This window comes from Chiloscyllium plagiosum, unplaced genomic scaffold (assembly GCF_037043375.1).
Source record: "Chiloscyllium plagiosum isolate Xiang-an unplaced genomic scaffold, Cpla_swu_hap1 HiC_scaffold_26, whole genome shotgun sequence".
In the NCBI taxonomy this organism is placed as follows: domain Eukaryota; kingdom Metazoa; phylum Chordata; class Chondrichthyes; order Orectolobiformes; family Hemiscylliidae; genus Chiloscyllium; species Chiloscyllium plagiosum.
The window spans coordinates 3,527,110-3,547,406 of record NW_028270164.1 but is presented as its reverse complement, the minus strand read 5'-3'; the positions used below and the strand labels follow the sequence as shown (position 1 = coordinate 3,547,406).

Genomic DNA, 20,297 nt, shown 5'->3' with positions numbered 1-20,297 from the left:
ATCTCTGTTACTATCATGTTGTGCTTGAAAGTATCTCTTAAGATCCATCTCTTGGACCATTCTTGGACCTATCCATCTCTTATGCCTCAGAGTCATATTTTGTTTTATATTGCTTCAGTAAAGTGTATTGGAGTGCTTTGTTACATTAAAGATGCTATAGAACTGTAAGTTGCCATTGATGATTGCTTGTTACTAACACTGAATGCCTAAATGATAATTATTCCATTTGGTATACAAACCTCCTCATTTATTTTAGGACAAAGTTCAACAAAATTAGTGCGGAAGAACAAGAAACAGAAAAAGTACAGCAACATTGGCTTCATGTATCACCAATGTGACAAAGAAAAGCCTGCTCCATTAGGAATATTCCTATTCCAAAGGAATTCTCTGTTTATTAATACACTGTTTAATTTAAATCACAAATAAGATTCATGTGGAATTTACATAGGAGCTAGAACTACAGTCAAATTAATTACAAAACATACATCTGGGTAAAGTATTAAATCAAACCACAGGAGTTCAGACTACTTGCTGTTTCATACACCTTAAACAAATACTAATCCTGATTGTAATTGCACAATTGCAGAGATGCAATGAACAGACACTAACTGTTTCCTAATATCGGTTGGAAGGATTGCAGAGGGACGTGAGGGATAGTGAGGGTGACTTGTGGGGGCTAAGAAGGTCCCAAACTTTGAAGGGGTTGCTGAGCCTGGAGGTCTGATTTGTGAACATCTAAGATTGCAGGGTTCAATAATGTTCACAGGTTCCTGGAGGACAGAAAGATCACAGAATGAATCTAGACTTTGGGCAGTTCACTTGCACTTTGGCCACTATTTGACACTTCAAAGAGTCCAAAAAGAAAGTAGCCCTTAATTTTCAGGATGTGGCTGTCAGAGGCAAGGCCATTGTTTATTGTTCATCCATAGTTGCACTTGAGAAGTTGCTGGTGATGGGTCTTTGAGCAGGAGGGTTGCAGTTTTTCTGGGGAAGGTGCCTACAGTGCTGTGTGCTCTGCTCTGAGCCTCACACCCTCACATCCTGGTTTCTCAAACAAAACACACATGTACGGGAGGCATTTAATTGCTGACTAAGCAATTCTCTTGAAAAGAAGCATTGAAATTGAAGTCTTTAGATTCATTCCGAGGTTTGACAGGGTAAGTATATTAAGCCTGTTGCCTGTTGTGGGTCGTGTAAAAATATCCTGAAAGGGTACAATTAGCACGACCTACCGTGATGAGATCACAGAGAGTTGATCAGAAAAGAAGGAGCTGGTAGGAGACAAACCTGAGGCTAGTGTGGTCACTCAGTCTGTATTTTAATTGAAGTTTCTATTCATGGAACCTGTAAACAACTGCAATGATGCAACAAACTTCACATTGTCTACTTAACAAGACTCTTTTAGTTAGACCAGAAAGGTGGCTATTTTTCAACCACACTACATCACCCTGGGCTTCAAGGAACCCACATACACAAGACTGGAGGCTGCCAACGCTAGTATCCCATTGTAGATATTTTCTAGTCAGCCTGTTCAGAAATGGTATTACACACCTCTGGATCAGGTGAGACTTCAGCCCAGCCACAAGAGACCCCTTTTGGTGGTGATGGAGGGGAGTGCATTGTATTCTGATCAATTTGTCAGCTTGTTGACCACAGATACACAGTTCTACATGAGAGTGGTGCTGGAAAAGCATAGCAGGTCAGGCAACATCCAAGGAGCAGGAAAATCAATGTTTCTGGCAAAAGCACTTTATCAGGAATTAGGCCTTCATTTTGCCCGAAACGTCGATGTTCCTGCTCCTCGGATGCTGCCTGACCTGCTGTGCTTTTCCAGCACCACTCTAATCTAGACTCTGATTTCCAGCATCTACAGTCCTCACTTTTGCACAGTTCTACATGGTTTACTTGGGGAGTGTTTGTTCTGTCTCAGCAAATGGTCAGAGTACACTATCTTCCTGATTACCAGCCATATTCAAGACCAGATGCAAGGCAGTGAATTCTTCCTGTCGTGCTCCAGCAGAAGTGGAGGAATGCAGAGGATGGAGACGGTTGAAAAATTTGGAACAAATGCCTTCTTTATACTATTGCTGGTTCAAATGTCTTGCAGCTTCAGCTTTAAATCAGTGGATTGTGGACTCAATCCCATTCCAGTATTTGATGACAACAGCTGCTCGCATTGTCCTGATTGGATACTGACTTTAAATGTGCATCATATGGAACTGAAATTAAAGTTCTCTGTAAGAGTCTTGGGTGAAAAAAGAAACAGGTGGACGCTATCAAGTTGTTATCAAAGGTTTGAGAGAGATGAAAGCTTATTGCCAAGAGGAAATGGATGAGGAAGACAGGACTGGTAGAAATGATGCAGGTTAGAAATGGGACAAGTAAAGGAGAATGAGAGTGTAGATGAGAAATAAGAAGGCAATAAATATAGGCAGATAGAAACACCGAAATGGAAGATGTGAGGAAGAGAATGAGAAATGGCAGAAGCGAAGAGCAGGCTGAAAAGTGAAAAGAAAAGATTGGTCCAGCAGGGAGAAAGATCAATTTTTAGCTTCACCTGACAGTAATCTGCTGTCAGAATTAATGATGAATTCAGTTCATTGACGTTCGACCCACTGATACATTAACCAAACAGCAGAAGCTTGTAGGTGTTTCTAAATGATTACATTCCCAGAAACAAGCACTTCAAATGTCTGACAGTAATTCTCTTGTATTTTTTGCAAGAAGTGACTGATTCTGACACACAATTCTACTCATACGAATAAGAGAGTTAATATCAACCACATGATAGGTTTCAGTCTGAGTGAAAATTCTGCTGCCTAATTGTGATCAATTCAAACCCTCAGCTTATACCTTAGAGGCGGCAGTAGCTCACTCAGCCTCTCAAACTCATTCCATTATTTTGATTACTTCACATTCCTGCCTAGCTTCTGGTAACCTTTCACATTCCTTGTTTATCAAGAATCTATCTATCACCGCCTTAAAAAAACTAAAGAACTCCATTACTTTTTGCTCAGTTGGCTGAAAGGCTGGTTTGTGATGCAGAGCGATGCCAACAACGTGGATTCAATTCCCACACCATGAAGGACTCTCCTCCTCAACCTCTCCCCTTGCCTGAGGCATGCTGACCCTCAGGTTAAATCAACACTAGTTGTCTCTCTCTCTCATCAGAAAGCAAACATACAGTCTGCTCAGACTGCGGTGACTTTAGCTTTTAATAAATGAAGTACCTAAATGATTAAATCTACATGTACTTCAGTGCCTGTTATGTGCAACTAGTGTGTTAGTTTGTAATTTTAAGATAATTTAAATTAATTTTATTTACATCAAATAAAAACTGAAGAACTGTGGATGCTGTAAATAAGAAACAAAAGCAAAAGTAGTTGGAAAAGCTCAGCAGGTCTGGCAGCAACAGCGAAGAGAAATCAGAGTTAACGTTTTGGGTCAGGTGACCCTTTCTCAGAAGGTTGTTATTGGTGTTATTTGTTTTAATACTGTTTCCATCACTTCCCTGTTAACAGCTGAATTTATTAGTCTATTTTATTACTAGATAATTGTCACACATTCCCATTTTTTTTGACCTGATTACGACACCTACCACGGAACTGATACAGTGCAGAAGGAGATCATTTGGCCCCATTATGTCTGCACTGAATATAAAGGAACTCTTTGATGTAAATTACACCACAATTCAGCTTTAGGATAGAACATTTTCTTGAATAAAATACCATTCTTAAATATAAGGATAATGTCAGAAAGCACAAATTCACAAAAAAAGTGCAGTGGAAATCTGGAACCTTTTCTTCATAAAAGCTGTTAAATATGGGGGGTCAATCGAAAAGAAGCTTCTTGGCATGGAATGCTTGAGCTAAGTAGCCTGGTTCTGTGTTGTATATGCAAATTACGCAATCCTATACAAAACTTCCAAGATTGAACTTGATTCAATTTTTGTTGGGCAAACATTCTAAAACCAAGGCGAATAGATGGAGTTCAGCCATAGTATAAGTGAATGATGTAACAGACTCAAAAGGGCTGAGCTGTCTACTCCTGTATCAGTGTTCCAACGTCTCAATCTTCCTGTGAGAGTCTCGGCAGCGATTGTTGGCAGGCTGTTTGTCTATGGGTGGCATCACAGTCAATTCCCAAGTTGTCTTCACTTGACATGCAGGAGGGATAAAAGAGGTAAAAACAATGACTGCAGATGCTGGAAACCAGATTCTGGATCAGTGGTGCTGGAAGAGCACAGCAATTCAGGTCGATTTTTCCTGTCCTCGGATGCTGCCTGAATTGCTGTGCTCTTCCAGCACCACTGATCCAGATGCAGGAGGGATGACTGTGGGGAAGGGTGGATTTGAGAATGGAATTGAGGATGGGGCTGGTGGAATGCTGGTTAGGTTCTGCTTGGGGTAAAACCCTGACTGATCTTTGAACTCATCCTAGAGAGACAGAACAAGATTAGAGCTTTATTGTTTCCATAGTGTTAAGGCCCTATCTGAGCTGGAATGGTTCCTTGATCTTCGGGGTTGAGCTACTTCATTTGGGGTTGTGTATGACACTGGGGGATTCTGTCCTTGTCATGATGCTTTTATGTTGGGTAATGTCATATGATTGAGTGACATTAAATTAAAGACATAACATTATCAGAAACTCCAAACTAACTCTGATTAGGAATCCATTGTGGTCCATTTGTGTCAATAGTATTCTTGAGAAAGTTATTGATTTTCATCAAGCTGTTATCAAATATTAATGATAAAATACCTGATAATGAATCACTGAAAAAGCCACAATTTCTCTTTCAGAAAATTCTTCTAAATTAACAGTGAAAGCTACAAAACAGACTTCAAATCCTTCAACAGTGTCCCACAGTCATCTGACCTTTACACGCTGAATATTCAAATCTCAGGGAAGATGTGAAGCTGAAGAACAGAGTCCAAAAATTTTCATTTTCTTCTCCTCCATGAGAGAGATCTTGGCCAAGTTGTAGAAAGTATCACAATGTCAAGCACGGCTGGTCACTCTGTGTCCTGTTCTGACCTTTCCTTTAGTGGACACCATGATCTGTTAAATTCCTTAGGCCACTCACTCACTGCTTTCTGAAGCTTGGACTTTCAAACCATTGGCTTCTTGACTTATCCATTCTCCTCCTTTTAAAGCCCCCTGCAGCCCTGCCACAAGGACATCAATCTCTGGCTTTTCATTACAAGGACTGGATTTGATCGAGCAGGAAAGGAGAGTAGTAGTGTGGCTGGAACAAAGGTGCTAGCAAACTTGTCAGAGACCCAATGACAAGAAAAGAAATATGTAGAGATTTACAGAATGATTAGGGGACATTCATTTCAACCTTCCATCTTCTGCATTATGAAATGTTCAGTACATTCAAAACTCTGCTAACATATATGTCCTATTGACCCACTGCATTTGCTGAAACATATGGACCAGTTGGCAATGCCTTCCTTTTAACATTCTTACCCTTGTTTTTAAATCCCTCAGGGAATTGCTCATCTTAAACTCTTCATCTGGATCTACAACTCTCTGAGACCCCTGCACTCTGCCAATATTAGCCTCTTGAGCATCCCCAAATTTAATTGTTCCATCTTTAGACACCATGCTTGCAGTTGTTTGGGCCTCAAGCTCCATAATTTCCTCCCCAAACATCTTTGTCTTTCTGTCTCTCTATCTTAAAGGCATTTCCTAAGACAATAACTTGGGCCAAGCTTTCGTTCACCTATTCCAATATCTCATTATGTGTCCCATTTTCATCTGCTATTGCTCCTGTGAAGTGGCTGTGAATTTTCTATTATGGTAAAGATGCTTTATAAATGCAAAATTATTATTGTTATTCGACTCACCAGATCCACTCTCCAACGAGTGCCAATCTAAAACTATCCTAAACTCCTCAGTGAGGAAGCAGGCACAATGTTAAGAGACAAGTAGAATCAGTTTAAAATCTACAAACAGCAAAGGTTAGCCACCATCTTCATATATGGCCTCTAGAATGAATATTTGGCCTATTTGCAAAAGCGGATCAGTGTGTGATTGCTTCTGATAACTGATTTATAACTTTAAAGGTAACTCAAAACAGGAATCAGCTAAGATAAAGAATACAAAAGCGGATCCAGTCAAATATAAGGCTTCCTTTCTGTTAGGATTAACCTTCTGTCTGGAAACAATCATGAGAGATATAACCATTTAGTGTTAACTGACATCGACCAACCGACTCATTCATTCCACAGATAGCTGTTAAGCGTCGTGTTTTGGAGATCTGCTGATTCGAATACAGCTGTTGGACATTGTAAAGTCAGTAGCTATGTGTTGTTCAAGGAATTCTGATGTTTCCTCCACAATCTGACCTGGTATCCTGAAACCCAATGCCGACTGGTCTAACTTTGGACTGGAAGCATCATAGCTAGACCTGGTTTCTGCGTTGCAACCTGTCCTCTGCAAAAACTGCATAAAGTTCTCCTCAATGGAACCTTCTCGGCTGGGCAACCGGAGGTCCTCTTCCAGAGTCTGTTTGAAGAGACAATTGAGGTGCTTGCTTAGCTCCCCTCTGATCTGTCGATTGAGGCAGCCATAAAAGAAGGGGTTGATGCTGAAGGATGTGTACCCAATCCATGTGACGATGGTTTCCCAGAGGTCCAGATGGGTCGAGCTCGTGCTCAAAACAGAATGCAAGTGAAAAGCAAAAAATGGCAACCAGCAGACGACAAACTGGCCACCAACCACGAAGAGGATGATGGCTGCCTTCCCTCCACCGAATGTCCGTTGTGGGGATGCCCTTGGCCCTCCAGAGCTGGTGACCATGGTGGACTGACTGCTGAGTGACTCTGATCTTTGCCGAGGTGTGTCCATCCAGGTGGGCAAGGGTCCGTGTTGTAGTGCTGCGACCCTGGCGACTTTGAACATGTTGCAGTAAACAATCAGGATAACTAACACTGGGAACAAGAAATAAAATAGGCCAAAGAAAATTATGAAAACCTTTTCATATATCTCTCCGCCCCATTGCCAGGCACACTGATTGTTCACGTGCCTTTGGGAATTCCAACCCAAAACTGACAGTATTGACATCAAAGTGGCTTTGATCCATATGCAGATAATGACAGACACTACCAACTTCAGTGTCATCCTTACCTCATATCTCATGGGATGTACTATGTAATAATAGCGTTCAACATTAATGGCCAGTATAGACAGTATGGATGCACTTATAAATAACATGCTTAGGAAGAGGTATATCCGGCACAAAGTGTCACCAAAAATTAAGTTGTCAAAAAGAGTGGAGCTGGACATCATCCCTAAGGGCATGAGGATTAAGACAGCTGTCAGGTCCACTACACACAAATGGAAAACAAAAACAAATTTTTTGAACAATGGGGTCCTGATAATTACAAGCATCACTGCCGTGTTCCCAATTATTCCGACCAGGTCAACCAACAGCATGAAGAAGAGACCTATTGATTGAGAAACGAGATCTCTGTCCTTGGGCACGAGACTTTGATTGAAGTGGATGGATGTAGGAGAGACTTTATGCTGTCTTCCTGGAGTGGAAGCATTCCACGCCCATTCCACAGAAACTGGAGCATCCATGAGTGTGTAGGGTGATGCAAGGATGGAGACCCTAAATCTCTTCTTCCTAGTCCATCGCCCATCCTCTTTTGGGATAGGGAGTTACTCGTTGGTAGATTTATTTTTCTAACCATGCAAACCTTGCCTAGCCATCAGCATCAAACAATTAGTTGTTTTGCACATTTCAGATCAAATAGGTTTAGATGGAATATTTGCCTCCAATTTGTGGTTTGTATTAGCTTTCATTACCAACCAGCATAACTAGCAAAGACTTGGCACATGTCCTCCATTTATGTCTCCTTCCTGCATTGTCTTGTAAACATTAAGTTCACAGCGTCCATTTCCCACTTCTTCAGCATCATAAAAACCTGTAGAAATAAAAAAAGTGAAAAGAATTAAGTCTGTCCAGATGTAGATGACTGGTTCTGATTTTGCTGTACAATTACTGGTCCAACTTTGAAAATGCTCTTGTCAGGGAACTTTGGTTTGCCAGGTCTGAGTTATGGAAATTTAGGAGCTGCATCCATTGAACAATCAAGGGATCAAGGGTCTACTTTTTACAAATTAATTTGTGGGATGTGGGTCTCACTGGCTGAAGAACATAGAACAGTACAGCACAGGAACAGGTCCTTCAGCCCACCATGTCTGTGCTGACCATGAGGCCATTCTAAACTAATCTCATCTGCCTGCACATGGTCCATATCCCTCTATCCCTTGCCTGTCCACATGTCTGTCGAAATGCCTCTTAAATGTTGCTGTCATATCTGCTTCTACCACCTTCCTTAGAAACATGTTTCAGGCACCTACCACCGTCAGGCTTAAAAATCTTCCTTCGCACATCTCTTTTAAACTGCCCCGACTCACTTTAAACCTACGCCCCCTAGTGTTTGATATTTCCACCCTGGGAAAAAGACTACAATTATCCACTCTCTCCATGCATCTTATAATTTTATATATTTCTATCCCCCAACTTCTCCTTATTGCTAATACACTCCAATCCAGGCAACATCCTGGTAAACCTCTTTTGTACCCTCTCCAAAGCCCCTACATCCTTCCTATTGTGTGGTGACCAGACATGAACACAATGCTCCAAATATGCCTGACTGAAGTTTTATGCACTGCATTATGATTTGTCAATTTTTATAATCAATGCCCTGACCGATGAAAGCAAGCACACTGTATGCCTTCTTTATCACCTTATCCACTTGTCAGTCAGACAAAGAGTAATAGAAACATACAGCACAGAAACAGATCCTTTGGTCCAAATTGTCCGTGCCAACCAGATATCTTAAAAACATCTAGTCCCATTTGCCAACATTCGGCCCATATCCCTCTAAACCCTTCTAATTCATACACCCATCCAGATGCCTTTTAAATGTTGTAATTGTACCAGCCTCCACCACTTCCTCTGGCAGCTCATTTCATACACACACCACCTTCGTGAAAAAGTTGCCCTTTAGTTCCTTTTAAATTCTTTCCCCTCTCACCTTAAACCCATGCCCTCGAGTTTTGGACTCTTCACCCCAGGGGAAATGCCTTCTCTGTTTATCCTATCTATGCCTCTATAAGGTCACTCCTCAGCCTCCAATGCTCCAGGGAAAATAACCCCAGCCTCTATACAGCCTCTCCCTATAGCTCAAATCCTCCAACCCTGGCAACATCCTTGTAAATCTTTCCTGAATCCTTTCAAGTTTTACAACATCCTTCCGAAAGCAGAGAGATGGGATTTGCACGCAGTATTCCAAAAGTGGCCTAACCAATGTCCTGTACAGCTGCAACATGACTTCGCAAATCCTATTCTCAGTATACTGACCAATAAAGGAAAGCATACCAAATGCCTTCTTCACTATCCTATCTACCTGCAACTCCACTTTCAAGGAATTATGAACCTACACTCCAAGGTCTCTTTGTTCAGTAATGGTACCCAGGACCTTACCATTAAGTGTTTAAGTCTTGTCCTGATTTGCCTTTCCAAAATACAGCACCTCACATTTATCTAAATTAAATTCCATCTGTCACTCCTCAATCCATTGGTCTATCTGATCAAGATCCTGCTATACGCTGAAGTAACCTTCTTTGTTGTCCCCTACACATCCAATTTTAGTGTCATCTTCAAACTTACTAACTGTGCCTCGTATGTTCACATCCAAATCATTATAAATGACAAGAAGCAGTGGACCCAGCACCATCCTTGTGGCATACTGCTGGTCACAAGCCTCCAGTCTGAAAAGCAATCCTCCACCACCCCTCCCTCACCTCTGTCTTCTACCTTTGAGCCAATTCTGAATCCCAAATAGTTAGTTCTCCTAGTCCATGTGATCTAACCTTGCTAACCAGCCTACCATGGTGAACTTTGTCAAATGCCTTACTGAAGTCCATATAGATCACATCCACCACTTTGCCCTCAACAATCCTCTTTGGTATTTCTTCAAAAAACAATCAAGTTCATGAGACACAATTTCCCATGCACAAAGCCATGTTGATTACCCCTAATCAGTCCTTGTGTTGCTGTTTTCGGGGAGCTATAGACGTGTACCCCAAGATCTTTCTGTATATCAATGCTCCTAAGGTTCCTGCCATTTACTGTATACCTTCCTCTTACATTTGACTTCCCAAAATGCATCACTTCACACTTGTTCAGATTAAATGCTATCTACCATTTCTCTGCCCAACTTTCCTATATATCCTGCGGTATCCTTTGATAATCTTCCTCACTAACCACAAATTCACCAATTTTATTGTCATCTGCAAAATTACTAATCAGCCAACCAACATTGTCATCCAAATCATTTATATAAATTACAAATATTAGAAGTCCCATCACTGATCCTTATGGAATACCATTGGTCACAGATCTCCAGTTAGAAAAACACTCTTCCACAACTACCTTCTATCATCTATCAACAAGCCAATTTTATATCCAACTTACCAATGCACCATGGTTCCCATGTGACTTAATTGTCTGGACCAACCTATCATGGGGGACCTTATCAAATGATTTAATAAAGTCCATGTAGACAACATTCACCCCCATATCCCCAAATTATCTTTGTCACTTCCTCAAAAAACACAATCAAATTTGTGAGACAAGACTGCCCCCACACAAAGCCATGCTGACTATCTCTAATAAGCCCATTCTTTTCCAACTGCAAGTAAATCCTCTTTCTAGTAGTCTTCTCCAATAATTTCCCAACCACTGATATAAGGCTCACCGGCCTATAATTTCCTGGATTATCCCTGTTTTCCTTCTTTAACAAAGGAACAACTTCAGCTACTGTCTAGTCTGCTCAGACCACATCTGTGGCTAAAGAGGATACAAAGATCTCAGTTAAGGCCTCAGCAATCTCCTCCCTTGCTTCTCTCAGTAGCATGGGATATATCCCATTAAGCCCTGGGGGCTTATTTACCTTAATGTTTTTCAAGACACCCAACAGTTAATACCTTTCTTAATTCAACATGACTTAGAATATCAACATATACCTCCTAATCTTACCATCATCCATGTCCTTTTCCTTGGGGAATCCTTATTTGAGAAACGATGTACTGACATTGGAGGGCATACCGAGGAGGTTCACTACATTGATTCTAGAGTAGAGAGGGTTGGTTTATGAGGAGACACTGAGTAGACTGGGACTATACTTGATTAGATTAGATTCCCTACAATGTGGAAACAGGTCCTTCGGCCCAACTAGTCCACACCAACCCTCCGAAGAGTAACCCGCCCTGACCCATCCCTCCTAACTCATGCACCTGACTCTACGGGTAATTTAGTATGACCAATTCACCTGACCTGCACATCTTTGGACTGTGGGAGGAAACCGGAGCACCCGGAGGAAACCCACGCAGACACGGGGAGAATGTGCAAACTCCACACAGACAGTCGCCCGAGGCTGGAATCGAACCCAGGTCCCTGGCGCTGTGAGACAGCAGTGCTAACCACTGAGCTAACGTGCTGCCCCAGTTGTTGGAATTTAGAAGAATAACGGGGGATCCTAAAGAAACATATAAAATAATGAATGGAATAGATAAAATAAAAGCAGGGAGATTGTTTCCTCTAACAGGTGAAACTAGAACTAGGGGGCATAGCCTCAAAATAAGGGGTGTGGTTTGCAGTTGGAGGTGTGCAAAAAGGAATTTAAAACATACAAGCCCTATATGTTCCCTTTAGTATGAAATGTAGGAGCAACCAGCCCAGAGGACCCTGGATGTCTTGGAACATTCAGATCTGAATTAAAAGGAAAAAAAAGGCATATAACAGATACAAAGGGATCAAGTGAACAGAGGGCCTAGTAGAGTATAGATTGTGCAGGATAGGGAGGGAGCGTCTTACAACAGCAATTAGGAGAGCAAAGAATTGGCATGAAGAAACACTGGGCAAGGTTAGAGAGATTTCCAAGAAATTTTATAAGTAGATTTAAGAGGAAGAAAATAACCAGGGATAAAGTACAGCTCATTAAGAACCAAAGGGGAAATCTGTGTTTGAAGCTGAAGGACATTGATACAAACACTCTATATCTCTCTTCACTCTGGAAAAGGATGATTTTGTTAAAGATTTTGGGAAAATGGACCGTGAGCAGATTGACACAGGGAGTGAGGCCGGTTTAAAAGCGACAAATCCCTAATTGCATCCCAGACTGCTGTGGGAGATAAGGGAGAAAATCACCAGCACCCTGACTCAAATGTTTAATTCCTCACTGACTGCAAGGAAGGTGTCAGAGAACTGAAGGACAGCTAATGTGATTCCACTTTTCAAGAAGGATGGTATAGGTAAAGCAAGGAATTACAGACCAGTGAGTCTCACTACAGTGATTGAGAAACTATTAGAGAAATTTCTGAAGGAAAGAATGAATCTCCATTTTGGGGAGTTAAGGTTTTATCAGAGATAGTCAGTATGGGTTTGTCAGAGGGATGTCATACCTAACAAATTTGACTGAAGTTTTCAAGGAGATGACCAAGTATGTAGATAAAGGTAGTGTAATTGATGGAATTTTATGGATTTCAGCAAGGTCTTTGACAACGTTTCACATGGGAGACTGACAAAGAAGGTAAAAGCAACAGGATCCAGGTAACTTGGCAAGTTGGATCCAAAGTTGTCTTTGTGGTAGGAGACAGAGGGTGGTAAAAGGATGTTTGTGTAACTGAAGGCGAGTATCCAGTGGCACCCCATTGGGATCAGTGCTTTAGTTTCTTATTGTTTGTGATGTATGTAAACAATATGGAAGAAAATGTAGAGCAGGACATGGTGATAAGTAAGTTTGCAGATGATATAAAGATTGTTGATGATTGACACTGAGGAGGAGGCTCTTAGGTTAAGTGTGATGTGAAGTACTTCAGAAGAAGTAACCAGACAAGGGAGCATTCAGTGAATGGTAGGACACTAGGACATTCAGAGGAACATAGGGAACATGGAGTGCTTGTCCACAGATCTCTGAAGACAGGCAGGTAACAGGTAATTAAGAAGGCATTCTGAACACTCGCCTTTATCGATTAAGGCATATATTATAAGAGCAGGGAGTTTATATTGGAGCTGTACAAAACAGCTGGGATACACCACACAGTGGAAAACTCCTGCAACACTTAAGAAGCTTGACACTTTGAACGAATGAATTAGGAACTGATTGATTAGAACCCAAATACCATGTTAGACATTCACATCTTCACCCAGTATGGCAGCAGTGTGTCATATCTTTGACAGCAGCTCCCAAACTCACAATCTCTACCACCTAGATGACAAAGGGTAGCCAGTATATGGGAACCACATCACTGCAAATTCCTCTCCAAGTCACTCACCATCCAGACTTGGAACCAAATCCTCGCTGTTGCTGAGTCAAGATGCTGGAACTCCCTGCCTAACAGTACTGCGAGTATATCTGCACAAACCAAACTGCAGCCGATCAAGAAGGCAGCTCATTACCTCTTTGTCAAGGGCAATTTCACAACAAAAAAGAGAAATTAACCAAAAAGAGGTAACCTTCTTCTATCTTCAATCTTAAACAACATCTTGCACCATGAGCCTTGACTTACAGCGTACTAGTTCCAAAGACATCATCTGAGAACAGATAGATCAAAATGATAAACCTTTGTGAAAGGTTAGTTCCAACTGCAGCAGTGTGTGTCTTTTGTTAAAGGATCAAAGAGTTTATTTCTTTGAATTTAATTAGCATCATTGCAATTTTGATCAAAAAGAGTTGGTTTGTCTCCATTGTTCAGAATTGTGTTGATGCAAATCTGCACATTGTCCTTCACTCCCACCAGATAATCAAGACTGAAGCTGCATTTAGAAATTAGATTACAAATTCACAGTGCATGGAGTAAATATGCCATTCTCCCACTTTAATTGGATGAGTACTACATTTGCAAAAAAATTATTTTCAAAGTGCAGGCATTGTTGGGAAATCTGGTTTAACCCAAGCTGCCCTAAGCAACTGGTGATGGGTCTTGTCTTTCAACTATGTGAAGCCTGATAAAGCTAAAGGGTTTTATTACTTCAGAGGACCGATTAGAAAATCAACACAGGACAGGAGACATATATGGACCAGACCAGGTAAGGGCAATAGTTCGTATTTTGTTACAGTCAATAACAAAACAAGTTTAGTGTTTTCACACTCACTTTTACTGACAACAGCTTTAAATTTACCATTATTATGAAATTGTCAAAATACTATTGCTGGATCTGAACTCATCTTTCATCAATGATTTGGATGTGAACATAGGAGGTACAGTTAGTCAGTTTGCAGATGACACCAAAATTGGAGGTGTAGTGGACAACAAAGGTGGTTACTTCAGAATATAACAGGATCTTGCTCAGATGGGCCAATGGGCCAAGCAGTGGCAGGTTGAGTTTAATTTAGACAAATGTGAGTTGCTGCATTTTGGAAAGGCAAATCAGGGCAGGACTAATACGCTTAATCTAAGGTCCTGGAGAATGTTGCTGAACAAAGAGACCTTGAAGTGCATGTTCATAGTTCCTTGAAAGTGGAGTTGCAGGTAGATAGGATAGTGAAGAAGGTGTTTGGTATGTTTTCCTTTATTGGTCAGATTATTGAGAATTGGAATTGGGGTTCATGTTGTAACTGCACAGGATAGTGATTAGGCCACTTTTGAAATACTGTGTGCAATTCCTGTCTCCCTGATATAGGAACGATGTTGTGCAACTTGAAAGGGTTCAGAAAAGATTTACAAGGATGTTGCCAGGGTTGGAGGGTTTGAGCTATAGGGAGAGGCTGAATAGGTTGGAGCTATTTTCTCTGGACCATCAGAGGCTGAGAGGTGACATTGTAGAGGTTTATAAAATCATGAGGGGCATGGATGGGGTGAATAGACAAGGTTTTTTTCTCTGGGGTGGGGAGTCCAAAACTAGAGGACATAGGTTTAAGATGAAAGAGGAAAGATTTTAAAAGGGTGTAAGGGGCAACTTTTTCATGCACAGGGTGGTGTGACACAAAGCTGGGTGGCAGGGTGAAATGTGAGGAGGATGTTAGGAAAATACAGGGTGACCAGGACAGGCTAGGTGAGTAGACAGATGCATGGCAGATGCAGTTTAATGTGGATAAATGTGTGGTTATCCACTTTAGTAGCAAGAACAGGAAGACAGATTACTACCTAAATGGAGTCAAGTTAGGTAAAGGGGCAGTACAACGAGGTGTTCTTGTACATCAGTCAATGAAGGTAAGCATGCAGGTACAGCAGGTAGTGAAGAAAGCTAATAGCATGCTGGCCTTCATAACAAGAGGAGTTGAGTAAAGAAGCAAAGAGGTCCTTCTGCAGCTGTACAGGGCCCTGGTGAGACCGCACCTGGAATATTGTGGTCTCCAAATTTGAGGAAAGACATTCTGGCTATTGAGGGAGTGCAATGTAGGTTCACGAGGTCAATTCCCGGAATGGTGGGACTATCTTACGCTGAAAGATTGGAGTGACTGGGCTTGTATACACTTGAGTTTAGAAGGCTGAGAGGGGATCTGATTGAGATGTATAAGATTATTAAAGGATTGGACACTCTGGAGGCAGGAAGCATGTTTCTGCTGATGGGTGAGTCCCGAACCAGAAGACACACTTTAAAAATAAGGGATAGGCCACTTAGAACAGAGTTGAGGAGAAACCTCTTCACCCAGAGAATGGTGGGTGTATGGAATGCTCTGCCCCAGAAGGCTGTGGAGGCCAAGTCTCTGGATACTTTCAAGAAGGAGCTGGATAGAGCTCTTAGGGATAGTGGGATCAAGGGTTATGGGGATAAGGCAGGAACAGGATACTGATTGTAGATGATCAGCCATAATCATAATGAATGGTGGTGCTGGCTCGAAGGGCAGAATGGTCTACTCCTGCACCTATTTTCTATTATCTATTGTGTACAGAGTGAGCTGCCAAAGGAAGGGGTGGAGGCTGGTACATCTGGACATCTGGATGGGTAAATGAATAAGAAAGGTTTGGGAGTATATGGGTTAAATGCTGGCAAATGGGTCGGGATTTATTTTGGATATCTGGCCAGCATGGACGAGTTGGACCAAAGTTTCTGTTACCATGCTATACATCTCTATGACTTTATGACATTATCAGATTAATTGCCTGGGAACATAACCACTGCACATCCATACCCAGGAAGAAGCTAAAGGTTTTCTGGGACCTTCTACATTAATGAGTTAGTAATACTGATGGTTTTGACATCCAAAAAGGTAAAAGTAGAGTATCAGTGTCAGGAGAAGTAAATTGGAAAAAAGTTTCTGGAACAAAGATGTTGCACAGAAGCTTAATTTTCTGAGATGTAACAAAGGGCCTAGTTTTATGACTGAGTTCAAACTGTGGCTTCTTTTTGTGAAAACACTCATTGTCTGAATGCTGCTGGCTTCAGATGGGTTATGTCTTTGCCCATTTATAGGCTAAGGACAGCACTGTGTATTGATAAAACATCAACGAGGATTTTATAAGGCATCAACTGCGTCTTCTGAATTTTCCACATGATGTTACAACATCTGGCCTCCCATTTTTCAGCAGTAAAATCTCACTCAAGTAGTTATTGGGTTAAAGGGATCAACAGGTACGTGGAGAAAGTGGGAACAAAGTTCTCAGTTGGATGATCAATTATGATCATATTGAATGGCAGGGTGGGCTCGAAGGGTCGAATGACCTACCCTTGCTGCTGTTTTTTATGTTTCTATGTCTCTACACTTTTCTGCCCACAGGGCCACCTGACACCATCGTAGGGAGTTACACTTATGGCACTCCTCAGGTTAACTCTTTCAGATCCTTTTATACCTGGATACAACATTGGACAGTTCCCCAATAGGAGAAAGTGAGGACTGCAGATGCTGGAGGCCAGAGTCGAGAGTGTGGTGTTGGTAAAGCATAGCATGTCAGGCAGCTTCCGAGGAGCAGGGGAATTGATGTTTCAGGCAAAAGCCCTTTGTCAGGAGGGCTATTCCAGCACCACACTCTTGACACAGTTCCCCAATAGCGTTGGTTGTTTTTTTTGTTGTGACTGACAGCCATAGGGATCTCAAGGTGGTGAGATACCGATCAAGGTATATTCACTCAGCCTAGAATGGGGATTGAGTTTGCTACACTTTGTGTTTTCTAGGAGATTAAGTGCCTGAGTATAACCCATGATGTGGCGATTTGTATGCTTCTATATTTCTAATAACCAGGGCCGCCTTCTGGAAACATGAAGCTTCTATTCCTTTTCAGTAAATTGGATAACAGAGTTTCCTTAACATCCATCTGATTTAACACTTTCTCTGAAGGACAACATTTCCAACAGCATAGTGTTCCCTGAGTCCAGTATTGGAGCATTGGCTCAGGGTTCAAGTGGAGTCTGATCACGCTTTCAGTACACAGGCTTGACATATGTTTCACAGAAAGACACGACAGAGGTAGTTTGAAAATACATAGGATAGAACACAGAAAATAGTCTTGTTTGGCAAAAAGAAGAGGCAATTATCAAGACGTGGCTTACATGTGCAGATCCACTCTAGATTTCGTTATTCTTCAGAGTGTGAGTGTCATTTTGCAAGACAGAGGTAAAAGGGATGAATGGTTGGCATAATGGCAAAGGCAGCTATAAACAGTTCCTAATGCAATGCCAGCAGTATTGCGGATTCTGAGTTGATCAAGATCAGGAACCAATGACGGATATGTCAAAAATAACACAACTAATGCTGTTCAGTAGCTTCAATCTGCTTCCTATTTATTTGGGGCCACAGAATTAAATTAGTCAATTCTGACATTGAGCTAGAAATCACACAAAATTTTTAAATTAAAAGTATCTGAACTTCTGCATTTGTCCCAAACTGGACCTAATTTGGGAATGTTTGATGGGGAAAACGTAGAGGTGTATGGGTCTGTATCTAACCCCGTGCTGTCTCTGTCCTGGGAGTTTTGTTTGCAGACAATGTAGATGAAGTTTTAATCTGTATCTAACACTGTTCTATACTTGTCCTGGGAGTGTTTTATGACTACAGTGTGGGTGGTTATTTAATGAGCATCTAACCTCATGTTAAACATTGCCTGGGATTTTGAAAAGGGCTAGTGTAGGGGGAAGCTTTACATTGTATCTAACCTTGTACTGTACATATTATGAATTTAATCCTGTGCTGTTGCTGTCCTGAGAATGTTTGATGGGGACAGTATCAACTGAGCTTTAATTTCAATGTAAAAGAGTAGTAGGAGATTTGCTTTCAGTTTACTTTCTGTTTAAAAGAGAAGATGGAGCTTTACTCTGTATCTAACCTATGCTGTCCCAGTCTGAGGAATGTTTGATGGGGACTGTGTAGACAGAGCTTTACTCTCAATCTATAGACTCACATGCATTTACTGAACTGAAGGAGGCCATTCAGCCCATTGTGTCAACACTTGTCAACAAAGATCCAACCACACAAATCCCATTTCTAGCATTTGCCCCATAGCCTTGGAGGCTATGGCAATGCAAGTGAATATCTAAATAATGCATAATGTTATGAGAGATTCTGGCTCAACCACCTTTTCCAGACTCCCACCACTGTCTGAGTGAAAACCATTCTCCTCAACCCTCCTTTTATCTTTCCATCTATTACCTTAAATCTATGCCACCTGATTATTGAACCTTTTAGTAATGGATAAAAGTGCCTTCTATCCACTCACAATCTTTTAATGTTTATCAGGTCCTGTCTCAACCTTCACTGTTCCATGGAAAACAACCGCAGTCCATCCAATCTTTCCTCATAGCTCAGCCCCCACCCCCAACCCAGGCACCATCTTCTCTGTACTATCTTGAGTGCAACCACATCCTTCCTAAAATGTGGTAACCAGAACTGCACAATGTACTCCAGTTGGAGCCTAGCCAGCATTTCCAGCTGTTGTCCTCTATGCCTTGACTAATAAAGGCAAGTGTTCCATATGCCATTTTAATCACCTCATCCCCCTGTTCTGCTACATTTTAAAGGTTGTAGCTATCCCTTTGATCATAAGTACTTTCCATGCTCCTACAATTCAGAATGTAATCTCATGCTTTGTCAGTGTTCCCAAACACATTGCCTCACAGCTTTCCCAGGTTGAATTCCATTTTGCTCTGCTCTGCCTACCTGCCTAACAGAACATTGCTATGTTCAGTTTGCAGCCATCCTACTCACTATTCAGCATTTATAGTGTCATATTTTAATCATCCGAATCATAACCCCTACGTTTAAGTCCAAATTATTAATGTACACCACAAACAGGAATTGCCCCAGCACCAAACCTCATGGAACCAGACTTCCAGTCACTAAAACATCCTTCTACCATCACTCTTTACTTCCTGCCTCTCATCTCCTCCTCCTCGGATGCTGCCTGACCTGCTGTGCTTTTCCAGCAGCACACTCTCGACTTCCAGCCTGCTCTACCATTCAATAAAATCATCGATGATCCTACATTCTTCACATCCACTTTCTTGGATTTTCCCCTTAACTCTTGATTCCCCGACTGATTAAGAACGGATCCATCCCAGCCTGGCCTGCACAACTCTTTGTGGCAAGGAGTTCTAAAGTCTCCAGCCAGCAATGCCCACACCACACAAAATGAAAAAAAATTAAAATTCACAACCCTCAAATTCCTCCTCATTTCAGTCTTAGATTTGTGCTGCTATATTCTGAGAGTGTGCCCACTGGTCTTAGTCTCTCCTATGAGCAGTAACATTCCCTTATAGGAATTTCAGAGCATTGGAATAAGAGAAGGCCATTCAGCCCCCCAAAATAGTTCTCTGATTCCTTGAACAATATTGCAATCTGCACCCGCTTCTTCTCTCCCCCTTTTTAAAATCTCATCTGAAAACCTCCTACATCCAGGCATATTGAGCTAAGCCTGCCCACCTTTCAACCAAGTCCCAGTCAAAACTATGATATCTTACTTCCATGTGTCTATCTGTGTTCGCAGCTAGTTTGTCTTATTCCTCAGGCTCCTTGAATTAAAATATAATCCAAATAGCCTTGGCTCATTCCTTTGTTATCAAGCCTGTGCATTCCCCGCCTTCCAAACTCAGTGAGTATTTTAACTTGTAATTCCATCTCAGTTCCCTCACCTCTAAACTACTTGTCAGGATCCCATCCACTTGCCAATTTAGTTTAAATCTATGTTGTATGTGCCCTGGGAGTGTTGGATAGGGACACTCCTGATGATATATCTCTCCATAACTCTCAGCACAGTTAATTTGATCACTCTCACCTATACCTTTCATATTCTAATATTCCAAATATAAGAACATATTAAACAAAGGACATTTTAAGTGTCAC

General features: G+C 41.5%; 1 protein-coding gene across 1 annotated transcript in view; it reads right to left on the bottom strand.

The window, feature by feature from the left end:
- Nucleotides 1–268: 268 nt before the first annotated feature.
- Nucleotides 269–20,297, bottom strand: part of LOC122563024 (G protein-coupled receptor 61) — a 36,073-nt gene continuing 16,044 nt past the window's right edge. Inside the window, exon 2 of the mRNA XM_043716336.2 lies at nucleotides 269–7,934. Within this exon, the coding sequence (XP_043572271.1) occupies nucleotides 6,241–7,587 (1,347 nt within the window). The 5' untranslated portion in view covers nucleotides 7,588–7,934 and the 3' untranslated portion in view covers nucleotides 269–6,240. The remainder of the gene's footprint in view (nucleotides 7,935–20,297) is intronic.